This window comes from Martes martes, assembly GCF_963455335.1.
Source record: "Martes martes genome assembly, chromosome: 6".
Taxonomy (NCBI): Eukaryota; Metazoa; Chordata; class Mammalia; order Carnivora; family Mustelidae; genus Martes; species Martes martes.
The window spans coordinates 76,853,089-76,875,190 of NC_137893.1; the positions used below are offsets into that span (position 1 = coordinate 76,853,089).

Consider the following 22,102-nt stretch of genomic DNA (forward strand, 5'->3'; position numbering starts at 1 on the left):
TTGCCTCAGCAAAGTCTTTGTCTTAGCTAAACAAATAACTTTTCAATATAAGAAGATTTCACCTATAAAGAGGATGTCCATAGGAAATCTGTCCATTTTTATCCATTTATAAATTTTGGTCAAAATTTATCCATTTTTTATCCAACATGAAAATTTATTTCATGTTGATCTAATATAAGGGCACATTAATTATTTTCCATTTTTTATAGATTCCTTTTAACTTGGGGGGTGTATTATCCATGAAAAATTTTAGTTCCTCTTACATAGGATATTTTTATGCTGTTATGTGAGGGAACTCAGTAAATGGAAAAGAAGGAAAGATTTGTTTTATAAGTTTTATTAGTTTATTTGTTTTATTAGTTGCTGCAGTCCAGTATTAACACTTACATATTTCTCTGTGGTTAAAACAATTAAATTGGGACATATAAAATTAGAATCATAATAATAATAATAATAATATGTTTCAGAACAGGAAAAGAAAGAAAAACATGTGGAACCAGGTAACCGTTTTTAAATTCCTCTGTCTTGCTTTCATTTTATTATTTAATTTGCAATTGAATATTGAACTGCAATAGAATAGCTTAAATGTTGGCTTTTTTCTTTTCTTGTTTGATACAGCAAAGTCATCAAAGAAGGAACATTCGGGTGAGTTAGACTGACCTTCCTGGGTTCTTTCTACCTGATATCCAATGTTTATTAAGGCTGCAGCCTCAGACAGGGGGTAAGGAGCATGCCAGGGGAGGGCAGGAAATCCCTTCACTTCATGGTCTTTATTTCAAGTTCTTGACATAGAGTTAACGTCAATGCAGTTTTAGAAAACAGAAGCCAAATAATATGTTACATTCTTGTTACCCAATGAGTGTCCTGTAAACCAGTAGCATCAGGTTGTTAGAAATACAGTGTCTCTGGCTGCAGCCTGGACCAGAATCAGAATCCAAAACTTCCTAAGATCCCCAGGGAATCTGTCAAAGCAGTGTTTGAGAAGCGCTGTTGAGTGTCAAATAACAAAAACAAAACAAAACAAGAAAAAAACACACACTTTCTGTAAATGAATCAAATATTGCTTTACTTCTAAAATATGGAATATTTAGTTCAGCAAATATCCTCTCCCTATTCAAAATGTTACTTAATGACATTTCTTGAGTACTCAGGGGAGCTGCAATGAAAGTAGAGGTAGATTTTGCCCTCAATACATTTATATTGTAATGGGGGAAAATTGAATTGAGAATCAGACAATCAGTAAAACACACGTACAAATAAACACACCTAAAAATGCAGTTGGTACAAATACCAAATGGTTTTCTCAAAGGTTTCTAGCATTTAGTCTGCCCTATTAGTTGTTTCAAATGGAAATAAATGCAAGTTTCTAAATCTTATTTTATGGACTGCATTTAAAAATATTACGTGTTGATTTTGCCTTCAGATTTCTACTCACAGAACTTTACTGAGTTTTTATATGTGTATGTGTGTGTGTATGGGTATAGGTGGTCACAGATTCATATAATGTCCATTAGTTGCTCTTTCCGTTTTATTGTATTTAAATGGAAATTGCATTTACTCAGTGTTATGTAAATAACCAACCTTACAAATATAGCTCAACTGTTTCCCACTGCTCCCTACCCCCACAGCCCAGAGCAAACCACAGGTTAAAAGCTACGTTTCTTCTTCTTCTAAGTTTATAAAACTTCCTCAGACAACTCAAATCCATTTAGTTATTCCTCCAACTAGGGCCCATAGCATCATCCTCTCTCCTTTATAATAGGACTTATTATACCGTTATAATCACATTACCTTTTCTTTTGTCCATTTTAAATAGAAATTAGAGTGCTTATTATAATGGCAGGCACACAGTAGACACTTGATAATGGTTTGTTAAATGAAAGAAGAAACACCAAATAGAATAACCACATTTAAAAAAAATTTAAATGGGAATGACTTTTAAATAATTCCCAAGAGGAAATGATCAGATTTCACCATTTCACCTTAACATTGGTACTATTTATCCTTTGGAAAAGAATGTTTTTGTCCCCCTCCCAGATGACAGAGTATTTGTTCATTTGTGAGTAACATTCCCACAGGTGGGCCAAACACATATTCTCATTTGTGCACATATGCAAAAAACTAGAGTATATGTATCATAGAAACATAAACATGGAGAAACATGCAGAATGACAATGGGTATAATCGGTTTCAAGAATATTAATAGCTAACCATTATTGTCTAATATTAAATCTGACAAAATACAATAACTTAAGTTGCTTGAAATCATTATCTGTTCATTTCAGGGTATGATTACAGTGTAGCAGCTTGGCAGTAATTAGCTGCATTTTAACAATTGAAACCATTGGATAATTTATCAGTTCACTTTGTTCTTTTCATACCACCTTAAGGAAAATGCCCTGACTTGTATATAAAAACAATCAGATTCTTAGCTAATTTAAAAGGCAAAACAAAATGAGTAAGTTGCGAATGAGCATTCTGTGTTGAGAGATGATGTATAAATGTAAAAAAAGAAAAATCTGTGGTTCATGGCTCAAATTTATAGTATACGAAAGAAAATGGCACAGTGTTGTATTTTCTCCTTCTCATTTCTATGTTTTACTTGGTTTCCAAGGTTATAATACAATCTTTAAAAAATTTTAAATAACTTTAAAACTATTTTAGCGAGAGAGTGAACTTGTAATTAATTTAGACTTTATTGTTCCTTGTTTTAACAGCTCCAAGTGAAAAACAAGTAAAAGCAAGTATGTTGAATAAAACTTACAAAAATGAAAAGAGCATATTTCAGATGCTTACTAATTTAAGTTTTCTGCTATAGACAAGGCTAATGCTAATTTTTTGAGGCTGGCTTACCAAATGTTTCTTGCTATTAATATTTGTTGTGTTGAGATAATATACATAATTATTCAACTCTTTCTGTGAATTTATTCTTCTTAAAATTTATTTTCATTTGCAAATGTTAATTTGTCCAGATCATAACTCCTTTTTGAGTAGTTGTATTTTTGTTTCTTATTTTGCACAATAAATGATCTCTTCAGTTTCTTAGAAACATCAGACTTAATTTTCCTAATAATTAATCACTTGACCAAACCAGTAGGCAAGATAATTTGCCTATTGGTGAAAGTCATTGTGTCTTTTTTTTTTTTTTTAAGATTTTATTTATTTTTTTAACAGACAGAGATCACAAGTAGGCAGAGAGACAGGCAGAGAGAATGGGGGAAGCAGGTTTCCCGCTGAGCAGAGAGTCCAACGAGGGCCTCAATCCTAGGACCCCGAGATCATGACCTGAGCCAAAGGCAGAGGCCTAACCCACTGAGGCACCCAGGTGCCCTCATTGTGTCTTTAATGAAATGAAGCCCCCAGCAATTTTAACTTCTTCTCATGTAATGTCATAATTTCCTTTTAAGGCTCATATCTTCAGATTATGAATGTTGACTGATAACTGATACCACGGCATTTACATCAATATTAACTTTGACAGTATGCTTGGGGACAAATGCTGGTTTCTTTGATGGTTTTTCTCCATTAGATGAACAACCTAAAGATTGTCACTAATAAAAATTACTCTAGGTATAATGACATGTATTTGATTTTAGAAAAAAATACACTTTTAGCTTCTCTAATATTTAGGTCAAATCTCAGTTTTATGCATGATAGAAGTATGATTATATTTTTCATTTGGTTTAGAACTGCAAAGGTATTAATGATGGTACTAATACATAAAACAGATGCATGTTTTACTTAGTGCCAAGATTTTGAGATGGAGTATATCATTGGTGAAAATATAATCTTGGGTAACTTGGTGAGAATGTCTTTTAAAAAATTACAGTTGGAAGTGTTTACATAGGCATTATAGACTTTGATTGAGAGGTATAATATGAATCTAAAATTCCATTTATATTTTCATGAAAATTTTTAGTTGAATGTAAAGCTGATTGGAACTCTGTATTATGGAATCTTCAGTATGCTAATACTTAGTCTGTAGAAGTGCATAATCAAGAAAATATATAAAACAAAACTGATAATTTTGCAGCAGTGGTAGAGAACTTTAGATTGAAGATTATGCTAAAAATGAACATTCTCTTCCTAGAAAAATGTGACATATAGATAAAAATGTTGATTTGCAATAAAACTACTCTCTAAGTTCTGCTATCTATGAAGCACACTATCCAATCAAGTTCTGAAGAGATCAGCATCTTTTGCAGGAAATTAGCAAATTAGGTTGCTAAATCATCTTAGACCCAATATAAAAGTTTCAAAAGAATTAATTCTCAACTCTCCATATGGTTGAGATATTTAGACCTAACATGTGCATTATCCTTCAATAAAAAAATAAGAGATAATTCATAAATTGTTTAAATTCTGTATTAACAACATGACCATCCATTTCTTCTACTAAGAATTGCTTTTCAGTCTTGAAACCATACAACAGAGGAATTTTTTCACATCTTTTGTATACAGTGGGCCATTTATAAAGTTATTGCCTAATGTAAAGATTGCATATCATTAAAAATACTCTTAAAATTCCTAAAATTACCCATTTGGCGTGGTACACATAGGTTTGTGTATATAACCTAAACATTTGGGATATGATTTTATATTATACTATGAGAGCAAATGAGAGTGAGATGTATAGCTTACTTAAGATAAATTAAGTATTTTTGTGATACAATTGCATGGTATTGAATTAAAGAGGAGAGGTGAGATTGACTGCTATGGGAAAAATAAAAGGTAATTTGGCATTAGCACTTCATTCAAGGAAATCATTAAAATGTCAATTAAGTTGGTGTTGTGGAACCATTTCTTCTAGGTCTTGAGGAAACCAAAATTACTGTAGGAAAAATACTGGAGAACATAGACACACTTGGAAACTGTATCAGTTCAGGATGCTGGTTATCGTGAACTTGAAGAAAAGGGAAATCTTCCAGGTTCAATGATGTAGTACTGTGGAAGGGCACTTAATACTGCTACATACAAAGTTATGTGTCAGAGATTATGTGGTTGGAGGAAGACTACCTTAGACCAAGCAGGTATGCCAAACCTAGATTTACAACTTCTGCAAATCAACACAAATTCCTTTATCATAGGATGTACAGAAATGCCTCAACATATCCAGTTCCTTTCTCCACAGTGCACTGTACCTGCTTTCCCACATGCTGGATAGCCACATAGGAGTTGATGCTATGACTTTTCCATTTCCAAGCAGGAAGAGGACACAACAAACAGATTTTTAAGCCCTTGGTCATTTCAGATCCTTAACATTCTCCTGGGTGAATCTTAAAGAGGGAATAGTAGATAATGATTAGCAAATATAATTGACCACAATGTACCTTTTCTTCCCCCAAGGACACTTCAGTGACCACAGTGCCTCAAAACCTTGGGAAACACTGCTATATATTACTTCCTTCTTCATATCAAGGACCACAGGGCTCTGATCATGTAGTCCATGTACATGTTCTCCCAGCCTCTGCTCAGTTTGAATTTTGAGCAAAAAAGGCTCTAAAGACCAGATTAGTGACCAAAAGTGACTAGCCATTTTGAATTGCCATTTTTAATTGTTCAAATTTATATGAAATTATATGAACTTTATTATATGAAATTTATATGAAATGGCATTGTCAGGCATTTTTCTTCCCCTGATATTCTCACTGCATTAGATTTGTGGTATGCTCAGCCACCAAGCCTATGTTTATCGTCTTAACTACATTTCAGTACCTAAATATGTGAGTCAGATGTCCATCACTTGATCTACTAACACATTGCAGCATTCTTCAGGAAAAGCTAGTACACAGAATTTTAAAATAATTTTAAAATAAAGTCTCTTTGGGTCACCTGGCTGGCTTAGTCAGTGGAGCATGTGACTTGATCTTGGGGTTGTGAGTTTGAGCCCCATATTGGGTGTAAAGATTACTTTTTTAAAAAGAAAAAAAAAAGTCCTTTTTAATTTCGTTAGACATATATATATGTATATATACACACACACACATATATACACACACATATATATACATATATGTAATTATATATGTATATATGTATAATTATATATATAATTTATATGTATGTATGTATATATATAAATTATATATATAAATTGTCCCCAGCTACTCTTCTAACATATACACATATATATATACACATATATACACACATATATACACACACGAAAGTTACTGGGGGGAATATCTACGGGCCTGAAAAACAGATCTGATATTAATGAGGTGGGTCTAGAACACAGATTGGATGACATGTACGACCATGAACCTCAGTTGGTTAAGACAATCTTCATATTCATATTCATACCATTTCAGAATAATTATTACTAGCACCTCCTTTCACTTGCTCAGTTTGGATACTAAATTGCAAGATCACAACCCAAATCACAGAAAATGCTGACTGAATAAATTCAAAATAATACTGATATAATTCTAAGAAAAGATACACACTTGGAAAAGATATTTGTAGTGCATATAAGTAACAAGAGTTAAGTAGCAAAAAAATAAATAACTCCCAAAATGAAAAACAAGACAAAGAACTTGATAGTGAGCAGGAAAACAAATGGACAAAAATATATAAGTAAGCATCAAAAAAAAAAAAAAAAACAACCTCCACAAATGGCTTATAAACATATCAAAAGATGTTCAGTCTCTTAGAATAATGGAATTTTAATTAAAAACAGAATAAGATACTGTTGCACACATGCCAGATTGACCAAAAAAGAGAAAAATGATTATTCTGATAATGATAATGATATGAAGCTGTAGAAACTCTCACATGCACTGTTGGTATGAATGTAAAATTTGGAGAAACATTGTGGCATTTATATGGAAAAATTAAACATGAGCAAATGCTATGACCCAGTAATTTCACTTCTAAGAAAATTCTTGCACATGTGTACCAGGAGACATATGTGTGAATGTTCTTAGCAGGGTTACTTGAACAGCACAAAATCATACATGACCTAATGTCCATTAGCAGGAGAATTTGTATAATTATTAGAGTGTGTGTGAATATATATGTATATATATGTGTGTGTGTGTGTGTGTGTGTGTAGGAATAGTATACAACAGTTAAAATTGATAATCAACTACAGCTACTCATGTCAACATGGCTTCTGTAAAAGGTTAAACTGAATTCATTTAAGCAAACAATTTGAATCAAACAGTGCCAAGAATGAAAAAGTACTTAGAGGTGCTCATAGGCAGTGGCTAGGGCAGAGGTTTAAGAAGACACAGACGCAAAGCCAAGAAATAATTTAATTGGCTAGCACTTAAGTGTTTGTCTTATTTGGGAAAATTAACTTTTAATTAAGAACTAAAGATCCCAGATTCCAGATTCAGTTATCAAGATTCAGATTCCAGAAAAATCTAGATGACTCGGGCTTTGGTTTGTTTATATAAGCTTCCAAAGTCACTAGAGCTACCCTAATCTAATAACTGCTTTACCTATTTTGACACTGCATCTCAATATGATGTTTTGAAAGAAACAAGTTACAAGAATTTTACAGTAGAAATCAATTTTTATAGTTATCTCACTAAACTATATAATTTGATCTATATAAAATGGTCTTATTTTTGTTTAGAGATAAGTACATGTAATTAAAAAAACTCTACTGAAAAATAGAGAAATGATTAATACAAAATTTAAGACAATAATAATTCTGAGATGGAGGGAAAGGCATGAGGTAGTGGAAGGTTTCAAAGGCTTTGGCAATGTTTTATTTTTATGCTCACAGGATGTTATAAAGGTGTCCACGTTTTTTATTACCATTCTTTAAAATGTGCACATACATATGATATATTTTTTATGCCTCTCCTTTCTATAATATTTTTCATAATTAATCAGGTTTTAAAAGCCCAGAGCATGAAGAGATAGAAGTGGTGACATCGGGTTGCAGCTTCCTGGCCTCTGTGATGGACCACGGAGAGATGAGCAGCTGGGCTCGGGGGCAGATAGAAGTGAAGGACGTGGTTGTCTGCAGTTATCAAGAGTGACATATTATGTTTCCAAAAGTATCACTGAAGTGGAAAACTGATGAGGTAGCACATAAAAGTAATATTTGCAAGAAGCAAGGCCTTCACTTGGCAAAAGAAGGTGCAGATGCAGGCTGGACTGGTATTAAATATGGGGCAGGGATTGGTCCTCCTTTGGGATGGAAAAGAAAACAAATGGTGCAGGTGTGTGCTGGTGCCAGGGAAAATATGAGGGGCTCTAGTGTGCTTTTATTTTCTCTCTGAATCTCTCAATAGCAGCTTCTCTCTACACTGCAGGATACTGGAAGCTTGAGGAGGGGAGAGAATGCATGAGCCAGTTGTCTAGCATGGGAGAACAACCTCCCTAGTTCTGTGCTAATATTGCTGGTCAGTGCTGAGCTCCCACTTAAATACCGAACTGAGACATTCAGGAGAGGTCTGCAGCCGCGTGAGGGCCTTCCTTCAGTTTGGAAGTTTGGATGACTGCTCAGGTGGCAAGCATAAAGGGTGTATGGGGGTATAATGGACTGAATGGATTGAATTGTGTCCTCTCCGCCAAAGGATATGTTAAAGTCCTAAGTCAGTGCCCATGAGTGTGACCTTATTTCAAAATAGGGTCTTTAGAGAAGTAAGCAAGTTAGGATGAGGTCATACTGGATGAGAGTGGGCCCTGAATCCAGTGACTGGTGTCTTATAAGAAGAGGGAGATTTGGGGGCGCCTGGGTGGCTCAGTGGGTTAAAGCCTCTGCCTTCAGCTCAGGTCATGATCTCAGGGTCCTGGGATCGAGCCCCACATCGGGCTCTCTGCTCAGCAGGGGGCCTGCTTCCTCCTCTCTCTCTCTCTGCCTACTTGTGATCTCTATCTGTCAAACAAATAAATAAATCTTTAAAAAAAAAAAAAGAAGAGGGAGATTTGGAGACATGTGGATACATATAAACAGAAGAGAAGTGGGAGAAAGGAGAAATTGGGGTGATGCAGCTATAAACTAGTAAATGCCAAGTGTTGTCAGCAACCACCAGAAGCTAAGAAGAAGCGAGGAAGGATTCTTTCCAGGAGAATTCAGAAATAGCTTCAGGGAATGGCCAGACGACATCTTCATTTTGGATTTCTTGCCTTTAGAACAGTGAAAGAATAAATATCTGATGTCTTTAGCCACCTAACAGTTTAAAAGCAGCCTGGGATGGGTGCCTGGGTGGCTCAGTAGGTTAAGCGTCTTCCTTCAGCTCAGGTCATGATCTCAGGATCCTGGGATCAAGTGCCTACATCGGACTCCCTGCTCAGCCAGGAGCCTGCGTCATCCTCTGCCCCTCCCCCCTGCTTGTGTGCTCTCTAAAGCGAATAAATAAAATCTTAAAAAAAAAACCCAAAATTAAAAAAATAAATAAAAGCAGGCTGGGGGATTACTATAGCTGATGACTATAAAAGCAGACATGAAGTGAGTGATTGCACCATGGCTCATTTATATATTAACTTCCTAAGAGTAAAAGTGAGGACACGAGGGAGATCTGGAGCAGTGAGAAAGGAATGAGCGAGATGTGAAGGGAAGAATGGTGCAATGGTGCCAGAGCACAGGATTTGGGGGATCAGAATTCTGACAGCAGAGAAGTAAAGCATATGTTGGCAAGTGGTAGTGAGCAGAGAACTGGAGTCCAATGTTTAGAAGTGAGGAGGCCAAGGAAATCAGAGATGAAACAGGCATATGAACAGTGTGTGTAAGTGACACCTGATCCTCGTTAAATATTAGATTATCTTGGGAAGCTTCCAAATATATGAATAGCCAGGCCTCATCCCAGACTCACTAACTCAGAATCTCAGAGCTTTCAAAGCTTTGTAGCCCAGCCTAGGCCTACTACATCTGAAAGTCATTGACTGATAACAGCCCCCAGCTTATTCTAATGTGCAGCTGTGTCTGAGATTTGTCCTTCTTCCTTCCTTTCTTCCTTCCTTCCTTTCTTTCTTTCTTTTCTTTTCTTTTCTTCCTCTTTCTTCCTTTCTTTCTCTCTTCCTTTCTTTCTCTCTTTCTTTCTTTCATTCAACATGCAATGTATTATTTGCTTCAGGGGTACAGGTCTGTGAATCATCAGTCTTACACAGTTCCCAGCACTCACTATAGCACATACCCTCCCCAATGTCCATCACCCAGCCACCCTATCCCTTCCCCCCTCCCACACCAGCAACCCTCAGTTTGTTTCTTGTGATTAAAAGTCTCTTATGGTTTGCTGAGACTTGTTCTGAATGAAATCCCCCAGTAGTAACGGAGAGGATGACAGTTGTGTGTAAAAATACTCAGTGTGGGATGGAGCAAGAGTATAAGGTCAGTTAATGACAATGAAAAAGAGACATAGAGCCAGGGGCAACCTCACAGTGTGTATTTCAAAGGAACTGGGATTTAGAGGACATAAGGAGGTAACAACCTTTAAGAAGTAATAAGTAAAGAGTATATATACATCACTTCCAGGCACTTTGGTATGCAGGGGATGGGAAAGCAAACCTCCATTTTAGAAGATGGCTTGCAGTGACGCAGTATCCTTAAGGAGCTTGGGTGTGGTTAAAAGAAGAAAGCAAAGCCCACATTCTAATGCAGGGGTGTGTACTGTGGTGGAGAGTTGACTTTGGAAGGATTTGGGAAAGATTTTGTTTTTAAAGGAAATGTGAAAAAGAAAAAAAGGAAATGTGAATTCTGTTTTCTGCTGGAAGCCTAAACTCATGGTGGTAACTGAGGTAAACAGGGATGGGGTTCACAGAAGAATGTCTTGATTGTCTCTTAGGGCATGTTTGGTAATCAGTTTTCAGACTATGGTCTGGACTAGAAGCATGAGCATCACCTGGGAACTGATTAGAAATGTAAATTCTCAGGACATGCTCCAGACTCACGGAATCAAAACCTCTGGGCTCAGCATCTGTGTTTTAACAGCGCGAGGAGTGACTCTGCTGCATGGTCTAGTTAGAGAACCATTGGTGTAAAGTCTTTATCTGCAAGGTGTATAAAGTCAGGGGTCTGAGCAGTCTTGGAGCTCAGGGTCTTAAGACAGCCTGGAGAAGAAGATATTTACATGACTTCTTGTCCAGGCTCAACTTGCAAACTTGTGGTATCTAATATTATGGAATTAAAGCCTAAACATGATATGAAGGTCTCCTCTGATATCTCATTTTTCTCACAGCCCAAGGTCTGTGACACAGGGAGGGCAAAGGGACATGAAGAGTCCAGAGCCCCGGCTGCTGAATGTATATGAGTAAGGGGGATACATACAGATACTAATAAGAATAAAAATAAACATAAAAATATAGGTGACCAAGGAGAACAACATTACCAAAAAAAGTTAGTAAAATAAGTAGATGAAGATTTGTAAATATTCACCAGTTCTTTGTTATTTTTCTTGTTTTCTTATGAACTAGAGAAAACTTTAATTAGCTTTGATTTGAGGTCCAAAATTGTATACTAGGACCAGCATTCCAGATTATGTCTTCAAGGCAGATCCTTTACATTCCATACTAGATATTCAGAGAAACTGCAAATATACACTTTGGCCTTTTATTTCTCTCTCTCTCTCTCTCTCTCTCTGTGTGTCTCTCAGAAAAAATATTCAATTGGAATTTTCTATAATATTATGGTGAATCTTTTATAATATAAAGCTAATTGATTGAGGTCAAATACTGCTTACCACCCCCATAATTAAAGGTTAAATGAAGAAGTCCTTTGAAGTCCTCCTCCCCACAACTCATACATCATTTTAGATTTGAATATAAACTAATTAGTATTCCAGTGTATTTTGTGAAATAAGCCACCTTGTTTTATGGCCACTACTTACACTGGCAAGAATTTAATGCCACAGATTTGTATCTTGGGGAGATAAGAGAGTTCATTACTTAAAAATATATATAAGTACTTTATAGAGTGGTTTTCTCTGCTGCTTGCTTTGCTCTCAGGTGCCATATTTTATCTTTGGGGCACTTCTAGTCTTGCCTGACTTAGAATATCCTAAGAAAATGACCTGGCATTTCTGATATCCATGTCTCATTCTTTAATATCTGAATTTGCAGAAACTGAACGAGCCAAAGAAGAGACCAGTGCTGCCTCAACTAAAAAAGGTAATTGCAGCTTAAAGAAAAAGATGTCATGGCTATAGCTTATTTCTGCTAAGGTTTCTAACATAATGTATTGTTCAGTTCTTACAGAAGAATTTTATTTATTGATTTTACTATTTCATTGATACAAAAACAAACCTACTTTGCACAAGATTTATGGTATCCATGTTCCCAAGTCTTTGTCTTCAGTGTTCTAGTGCCAATGGTTTCATTCCTTTAGGGTGATAAACTAAAACTAGTAATTATAGTCCAATTGCAAGTTAGTGTTTGAAAAATTGAAGAAATGCTGCTATTTAAGCTCAACAGCATCCCAATCATCTGGAGAGCATCCAAATTCAATACACTGCCTTAGGAAGGCAGGGCTTGAACAGATGAAACTTGGACGAAGAGAGCTTATGTGAACAATGTTCACTTTGTGCTTGCATAATATTAAATTAGAAAATGTGCTCCTTGAAATGCTCATTTGGGGACATTTTGCTTTAAGAAATATTGGGAAGTTTGGAATTTAAGTTTTCAAAGTTATTTCTCTTGCCACGTCTAATCAGAGGCAACTACTTATATGAATATTGACTCCCTTTAAAAGGAGACATTTTAAATAATATTTTAAGAACATTAATATACATTAAAAATAATCATCGTGATGAGACTATGGACTCTGGGAAACAAACTGAAGGTTTCAGAGGGGCATAGGGTGGGGGTGGGGGTGGCCAGGTGATAGGTATTAAGGAGGGCACACGTCGTGATGAGCACTGGGTGTTAAACGTAACTAATGGATCATTGAACACTACATCAAAAACTAATGATGTATTGTATGGTGTCTAACTTAACACAAAAAGGAAAAAAAAAGAAAAGTTTTGCATATTCCCAATTCAAAATAAACTGGAACAATTCTAAAATGTGTGGTTCTGTTTTACTGATAGAAATGAAATCAGTAATATATCCAGTGTTGCCAGAAGTATCTCAAGGGACAATTTAACAGCCTTATACTTATACTCACACACACACACACACACAAACACACACCAACATACATACCTTTTCACACATTCTCCACTAAGACACCGTAACGTTTTTTTTCCCAAAAAAACTCTCTTATCGGGGCGCCTGGGTGGCTCAGTGGGTTACAGCCTCTGCCTTCAGTTCAGGTCATGATCCCAGGATCCTGGGATCAAGCCCCACATCGGGTTCTCTGCTCAGCAGGGAGCCTGCTTCCCTCTCCCTCTGCCTGCCTCTCTGCCTACTTGTGATCTATGTCTGTCAAATAAATAAACAAAATCTTAAAAAAAAAACCAAACAACTCTCTTATTGCATGTGCTTTATAAAGAGAATATATATCAGGACTCTAGGGAGAGATAAAATGTACATAACACATCCACATTCTCAAAACCAAGCAATTTATATATGTACATATATAATATAAATGAATACATGGACATAAATTAACACAATATAAATTTATATATTAGTTAATTATAATATAAATTAATATATTTCATAAATATATGTTAATGGATAAATTAGTATGTATATGTCTAGAGTAAGACAAAAATTAGATAAGGAATATTTAAAGAAAATATATAAACTTTTTTGTAAGGTAATAATTAGAAGCTAGAGTTACTGAAATTAATCGGTGCCCTCTCTCAAATCCTAATCATATCTTTTTCTAATAACCTAATATTTGTGTTGCCATTTTTGATAAGTGATTACAGTACCTGTTACATTGATATCTCTTGCTAGATATCAATGTGCCCTTAGTGGTAGAGTCCATAAATTCATCAAAGTCCATATTAATGTATCTCATTCTTTCATGGTGTCTTATTTTTAAATCAATTTTACTTACTGGCATTAAGTGGAATGTGGATAAAACTTGGTTGTTTCACAAAGACTAATGCCATGGTATCATGAAAAGGCTAAAGGTCTAAATATAGATTCAGAGAAAGTCATTAATCTAGGAAAGGATAAAGTGTACATAGCCCAGTAAGTGAATATGAGCCAGGATATTAGTATGTGTTAAAAGCAAGAATAAAAGTGAGGCTACATGTGTTTCAAAATTGGTAGCCAATGGTAAGACTAAAAGGGTGTCTATATAGCCGTTGTTTGGCTCTCCCATGGAGTTAGATTTCAGATACTGAGCCTTACGGAATTCCTGATTGTGAAAGATGGTCTGGAGACAGTTAAGAAGGAAAAATTTGACTCCTAGTAACTGAGCCCTGCACAGACTCTGAATCACTTGGAGCCTGGATATTTAGAGTAGAAATATAGTAGAAATACAAGCACACATAGTTTGGAGTCCAGTCTGATCCAACTGGAGTGAACAAAGATACTGAACTTGTTAGGTCCCCCAATAATGGGTCCATGATCAAAGGAGTGAGACTGATACAAAGCGAAGGTCAAGCAAAGCTTTATTTCACGCCAAGCACTGAGAATCAAACTGACCGGTCAGGGCCGTCTCTTACAAAGAGGTGACCCCTCTCTGCCTTAAAGACTAGCTTTTAAGGGCAAAGGCCATGTGGTTGGGCCTGGCCATGCACAGGTGGCCAATGAGATTGTAACACACAGAGAAAGCTGCACAGTCATGCTAGGTCACACATAAGTGACCAATTGAATTACAATTTACCCTACAGTAGATATTTGAACTAACCTATCACCTTGGTCAGAATTGGTGCCCAAAAGGCACCCAAAAGGCGGGGCCCATACTCCTTCGTAGCTAGGGAGACAGTATGCGCCCCCCCTTCCCCCCCATTGGATGTCTCCACCTGGCCTGACCCACCCTTGTATTTGGGCTTTGTTACCTGGGACTGGTTTCTGGGATTTGTTTTTAAGTAAGTCCCCTGGGGGGGAGGGCAGGGTCAGTTTAAGTTTTATTACATAAACAGCAAAATGACTGTTTAATCCAAAATGGAATCGCTCCGGCTAAATAGGCCCTTACATTCCCCCCTTTTCTTTGGAGATTAGTCAAATCTTTGACTTTTCAGCCAGTTCTATGTCCTCTTTTGCTGGACTGTCTTTAATGACTCCAGTGTGATTTACCCAGAAACAGCATTTCTCTCTTAGGGCTATACAGAGCCCCCCTTTTCTAGAAATACTATGTCAAGCCCGAATTGTCTATATTTCCCACCTATACTTTAACAATAGGAGCAACAATGAATTCAATGAACTCATTGTTTTTTGAGTCTTAGCTTTAGTCCACGATCGGCAGGGTCCATTGGCAGCAGCATCCATCTCTAGGGGGCGTCCTTGTCCTCAGCTCATTTGACGTGACCCGCGTGAATCCAGGCCCTGATGCCTTCTACTTTTATTGCCGTGGGGGTGGTCAGGATGACAGTAAATGGTTCCTTCCAGCGAGGCTCCAAGTTTCCCACTTGGTGGTGGCATATCCAAACCAGGTCCCGGGGTTGGTAAGAATGTGGTTCCAGCTCTGTCTTTGTCCCAGTGTGGACAGTCTGGATCCCTGCATGGGTTCTTTTTAAGACAGACTGTAATGCCTGCAATGACTGGCGTGCAAACTGATCAGTCATTTCTGCTAGGGCAACCTCTTGTAGCCAAGGGCAGAGCGGGGGGGGGGGTGTCTCCCAAACATTATTTCAAATGGGGTCACCTTGTTTAAGTAGGGTGTACATCACACCCTGAGGAGGGCAAAAGGAAGGAGATCCAACCTTCCACCACCGGTCTCCAGAATTAACTTTGTCAAGGTCTCTTTAAGAGTCCGGTTCATTCTTTCTCTTTGCCCTGAGCTCTGGGGCCCCGGGGCCAGTAGGCACAATGTAGTTTCCAATTAGTGCCCACGGCTTTGGCCAATACCTGTGAGACTGAACTCACAAATGCAGGGCTGTTGTCTGACCCGATTGCAAGAGGTAACCCAAACCTCTAGTAGCTTTTTGGCTACCACTCCTGCATCTCACGTTTGGCAGAAAAAGCCTTTACCCAGCCTGAAAAGGTATCTACAAAAAGTAACATATACTTGTGTCCATATTTTCCTGGTTTCATCTCTGTAAAATCTATTTCCCAATAAATTCCTGGTTCTTTACCTCTTTATCTTTTCCCTCTTCCCATTCTAGTTCTTCCCCATTGACCACCTGACATTGAGCACATCTATCAACCACATCCTGAGCCATAAACCCTAATTTAGAAACCTGGAACTGCTTGTCCATTAGCTCCTTAAGCTTGCATGTCCCCAAATGAGTGCCCTGATGTATTTGGCTTACTAATTTCTTCCTAGTCTTCGAGGAAGAATTAACTTTCCTGTTCTAGTCTTAGCCCAATTCCCTTCATAGTCTAATTTAGTCCATTTCTGTAAATATTTTAAATCTTCCTCTGAATAGTCTGTTTTTTCTGGTAGGGCCAGAGCTGGGAGTGTAACCAGCTCTTGTGCTGTTTCTCGAGCTGCTTGCTTCATGGCCCGATCTGCTAATTGGTTTCCTTTTGGTGTCCCAGGCAATGCATAGCAGCCACCTCTTTTGGGTCCCAAATAGCCTGGAGGAGAGCCAATATCTCTCCTCTGTTTTTAATTCCTTTTCCTTCTGCTGTTAATAGGCCCTTTGCCTTGGTGAGTGCAATCAGCTCCACTTTTTGCACCAAGGTTCTATGTGGCAGGGCTGCTGTCCAGAGTTCCTGCTCAGGGGAAACCACCGCAGCCCCTGCATACCTCTTTCCATTGACCATGTAGCTACTCCCAGTCTGTGAACAGAGTCATCTCCGCATCCGGGAGGGGAATGTCCTGAGGTCCGGCCTTATTCCTTTGACTTGGGTTAGGACCTCCCCGCAGTCATGTGGGTGGTCAGCCAGTTCCTCTGGCAGCAGCGTGGCTGGATTTAGCACCGCCGGGGGCCAGAAGGTCACTTTTGGTTCATTGAGGAGGAGGGCCTGATACCTTGTTACTCGGGCATTTGTCATCCACCAGTCCAGTGGAGTCCGGAGAAGGCCCTCGATAGCGTGGGTGGTGGTCAAGATGAGATTTTGACCCAAAGTCAGTTTACTTGCATCCTTGACCAGGAGGGCCGTGGCAGCAATTATGCGGAGGCAAGGGGGGAACCCAGCCGCTACTGGATCTAGTTTCTTGTTAAGATAGGCTACTGGCCTTTGCCAAGACCCCAGAGTCTGAGTCAAATCTCCTTTGGCCACCCCTGCCTTTTCATCCAATACAAGTGGAAGGGCTTGGTAACATCTGGGATGGCCAATGCTGGGGCACTCAGTAAGGCTGTTTGTAATTCCCGAAATGCTCCTTTTGCTCAGCTGTCCACTCTACCATAGTGAGTCCTCCCTTAACCAGTTCATAGAGAGGTTGCACCATCTCCGCGAACTGCGGTATCCACAGCCTGTAGTAGCCCGCCGTCCCAAGAAACTCCCTCGTGGAGATCAAAGCCTAAATAAGTGGTGTGGCTCTGACAAAGCTGTGCTTTCATTGCTGACACCCGATACCCTTTTTCCTGTGGAGTCTGTAAGAGAGCTCTCGTCCCCCACAAGCATACCCACAGTCCTCAGTGGCTGTTCCTGCTCTTCCCACTAACTTAGATTCTTTCTTTCAAATACTTCAATTTTCTGAAGTTTCCTCCTTATGTCTGGGGCTGACTGACTGGCAAAAGCAAGATCATCTAAACGAGCTATCATGCAACTTCTCTGAAGTTTACCTCAAGTTGTCTAGCTTAGGTAAACAAACATTTAAAAACAATCAAGTCTAGAATTTAACATCCATAAAGGTGTGTTATTAAAACATAATTTTTCTCTCTAAAATAACCCTCATTTCCAGAGATAGCCAAATCAGGACTAATTCATTTGAAAAACAAGTCCAGTTTAAACAAACTCGGCCTAATTATTTACATAAGCTCAGCAAGAACAGTGAGTGTGATCATACAGATCTTTTAGAATCTGCTTTGCTGGAACTTTTTATAAGGAATCTCTAGGTTGAACTTTTAGTAGCCTTTCCGGGCCAGAAGCCAAGCTACATACTTGCCATTAGACATGCCCGCAATACCTATCAATTTGGGTGAATTCCTCTTCCTGAGGTACCCAAAGTATCCTGAGGCTCCTGTACCTACCAGGAAGTGACATTCTTTACTCACCTGGTGAGGCTGCTGGGAACTCTGTAAACAAGGTATCAGGCCAACAGTTCCAAAGGGCTTTACGGCTCCAGGTTTTATAAAGTCAACCTTAGTTCCTTTAAGCTGTCTGGTCATATCTGAGTCTTTTTCAAATATGACATTCCAGTCAAAGCCTTGGTAAAATAACCAGTGTTTCCAATGGTGTCCTGTTACAAAGAGAACAGATTCTTATTGAACTTATGCAAATGACTGATTGCCATGGAAGAAAGAATACTTACTGAGACCTTTTGGTTTCAGAGGGTTCAGATAGAGAGAAAAAGTTGAATGCTTTGATTTGTTTACAAGTGAGTACTTTTACATCTCTGTAAGTTAGAGATAACTTAAGAAAAAGTTTCCCTAGTCTGGAAGAGCAAACATTACAGAACCAGTAATGCTTAAAATAAGACAAAACATCAAGAGACACAACATTACAATCTTTCATTCATCTAGTCCCATGTTACTAATTCTGGTTTAGTCTGAATGCAGCTCTTACTTCTGGAAATTCTTACCCATTTCAGTTCCAGGATTTTAACATATCAAAGACCTGTATTTGTCCTGAAAGTCTCCCATATGAATTTCCTTTAAGGCGGAATTCATTTTACAAGAGAATTAAAACAATTACAAATGACAAAACCTCAGAATAGATATGGTTAAATATCAAGTAATGACCCTTATCAAAACATTTAAACTTTAGGAAATGTATAGAACCTCTAGAGAAGTTACAGCATTTACCTAAATGTAACCCAAGGTTTGTCATTGGTTTAGCAGTACTCCCTGAGTAACTTAGCATATCAAGGGAAAGCCTTATGAGTCAGAGATCTCATTTACAACTCTAGGCAGGCAAAGAGAAAACCGTTTACATTTTCTTAGAACCATCTCAATCTCTAGTGAAGACTAAATATTAACCAATTGTGAACTGTTACAACAGAATTCTTAGAAAGCAAATTTATGCATCAGTTAAGCACAAAACATGTTTACCAACAGATTTCAAAAGCACAAACCTAGTTCCAGCAACCAGCGCTCTAGCAGTTTATCTCATTTGGTTAAAGTTTTAGGTTACCAAAGACTTTGAAAGCTACTTTAACAATTACCCATTAAAACTCTGAGACAGACAATTAACCATCAGTTTTAGTCATCTCTTTGCTAACAGATTTTAACAAATAACACAAGCTTATTTGACCTTAAGTAAAAACTTTGAAGTTTCACATTTACTGCTGTTAACTCAAAAGACATGCCCATTCTAATTAACCCAACAAACTTAACTTAGTTCAAATACTGATTTATGTTCTACCTGGGTCCACTCTGCTTTGAATGTTTACCTGAGACCCAGATGGGAAGATCCGGAGTGGGGGGTGTTAGGTCCAGGGGGTGCTCTTCTTGTTTCCCAACAGTGAAGAACAGAACAAAGTGCCGCCAGAAGGCAGAGAAAGAGTTCCCAGTTTTAGAGCTCATCAGCTCCAAGAGAGGAGCAGATGCCACGCTTTCCTGCCAGCAAGGGGGAGGAGCTAGGCAGTCCCTGTTGGGCCAGAGAAGACAGGAGTTTTCCTGAAATGAAGGGAGTTTCGGCAGCTGCTTGGGAATATTCCTTGAAGTCTCTGTCTTGAGTTGGACTAACCACAATTGGCTCCAGTTATAGCCATTAAAAGTCAGAGTCCCCTTACTCTCTGCTTGCCCCATTCCTTCAAACACAACAAACAGTATGGCAGACAACAAAAAGACAAGACAAAGACAATGGCAGGCCCAGCGGTCCTTACCTAGAACCTGCTACTGGTGGGGACTTTCTTGATCTCTTGACCGCCTAGGGGGACTCGAACCCCCAGTGACTGTCTAGGGGGACTCAAACCCACGGTGACTGTCTAGGGGGACTCAAACCCCCTGGTGATCTACCAGTGGAGGGAAGGGGCGTCCCCACATCCACTCCAGCCCTGGGGAGCATGGCTGCATCCAGCTTCTCCCCAGTGGGCCATACCCTGGAGCTCCACAACCAGACAGACAGACAGGATCCTGAGATCTTACCTCCAGAGGCTTTTCCCAGAAATTCTGATGCTGGCTCAGTTCTTGTCATTTAATCCTGGGAGAGCCCCCAAATGAAAGGTCCCCCACTAAAGGGTCCGTGATTAAAGGAGCGAGACTGATACAAAGCGAAGGTCAAGCAAAGCTTTATTCCACGCCAAACATCAAGAATCAAACTGACCAGCCGGGGCTGTGCCTCTTACAGAGAGGGTGACCTCTCTCTGCCTTACAGACTAGCTTTTAAGGGCAAAGGCCAGATGGTTGGGCCTGGCCATGCACAGGTGGCCAGTGAGATTGTAACACACAGAGAAAGCTGCACAGTCATGCTAGGTCACATGTTAGGTGACCAACTGAATTATAATTTACCCTAGTAGATATCTGAAGGAGCCTATCACCTTGGTCATAATTGGTGCCCAAAAGGCAGGACCCACACTCCTTGGTAGCTAGAGAAACGATATGTGCCCCCCCCCCCCATTGGATGTCTCCACCTGGCCTGACCCACCCTTGTATTTGGGCTTTGTTACCTGGGACTGGTTTCTGGGACTTGTTTTTAAGTAAGTCCCCGGGGCGGGGGTGGGGGCAGGGTCAGTTTAAGTTTTACTGCATAAACAACAAAATGACTGTTTAATCCAAGATGGAATCACTCTGGCTAAATAGGCCCTTACATTCTTTCCTAAGCTGTCATAAATAGATTGAAATTCAGGTAGCTGCTGTACCAATTTAACAAGTTACAAGTAAAAGTCAAAAGAGACTTCTCTTACTCCTTGGGTAGTTTTTCAGTTCTCTACCCACTCACTGACAATTGATCACACGTGAAAATACATATAGCTTCATCATGCACTTAGTAGCCAGCCCCTAATCTCCACAACACTTAGCATACTTTACAAGATGTTCAACTTCTAGTCATTCCAAAATAAGTAGAGTAAGAAAATTATAAGGGTTATTTTTGTTTGCAGTATGTTGTTAATTGTTCTTGTACATTGAGGTTTGAACTAGGAACTATGTGTGCAATTTCAAGAGGAAATTACTGATTTTGTGCTTGTTTTAAAATTTTCATGGTCAAAAATTTTAGTAAATTAATTACAATGTGCCAAATTATATATTCAGTATAAATTGTTTGATCTTAAACCTACCTTTTTTTTTTTTTTTTGGTGAAAAAGGTGATTAATATTTATTAAACTATGGGGAAAGGACCCCTGGGCAGGAAGAGTAGAACTCTTCATTAAGAGGGGCCCATTATATATCTACAAGTTGGAAGGGTGAGGTAAGGAAAAAGGAAGGTTTCAAAAGAACTTTCATATGCTAAAAAGAACTTACAGGATTGGGGTGGGGGGCTTGCCATTCTCATGTTAAGGTTGTTTATCCCCTCTAGCCTGGCATTAACATCAAGATACTAGGGAGATTCCTGGGAGAATGTCACACAAGTCTCATGCCAAAGTGGGAGTGGGGAGGTTGCAGGGTGTCAGCTTATGCTTAAGCCTATTTTTTAAGTCATATTTTCTTTGTGGGTATATAGTATTTCATCATCAATATATCATCTTCTTAAAGTTTAAATTTGTTTTGCAACATTCAAATCATTTCACTTTCCTTTAACATATATTTACATTTCACATACTATGTACAGAATTAAGATCAAATGTAGATGTTAATATTGTTATTGAGCAACTTAAAATACTGAAAAATAGGAATCTAAGTTGTTTAGACCTCAATTTTTACTAACACCTGAAAGTTTTCTGTGTAATTATAGTTCACAGTTCAAAGCCAACAGAGTAAAGAGTTAAATACAGATAAGTTTCCATAGTAATTAAAAAAATTATTCTTACCTGGGGAGAAGCAAAGCTTTACTATATAAGGTGACTTTAGAGCTAGGTCTTAAATAATGTTGTTATGTAATCATTCGTTGAAAGGGTATCTTGGGCATAGGTAACAGAACGAGGCAAAGTTGTGGAAAT

The 22,102-nt window shown here is 38.3% G+C and overlaps 1 protein-coding gene across 2 annotated transcripts in view; it reads left to right on the forward strand.

Annotated features, from left to right (window-relative positions):
- TRDN (triadin) overlaps positions 1 to 22,102 on the forward strand; it is a 391,091-nt gene that overhangs the window by 240,659 nt on the left and 128,330 nt on the right. For both annotated transcript variants that reach the window (XM_080806278.1, XM_080806279.1), the window contains 4 exons: positions 468 to 500; positions 619 to 645; positions 2,718 to 2,744; positions 12,016 to 12,063. In XM_080806278.1, coding sequence (XP_080662404.1) covers positions 468 to 500; positions 619 to 645; positions 2,718 to 2,744; positions 12,016 to 12,063 — 135 coding nt within the window. The remainder of the gene's footprint in view (positions 1 to 467; positions 501 to 618; positions 646 to 2,717; positions 2,745 to 12,015; positions 12,064 to 22,102) is intronic.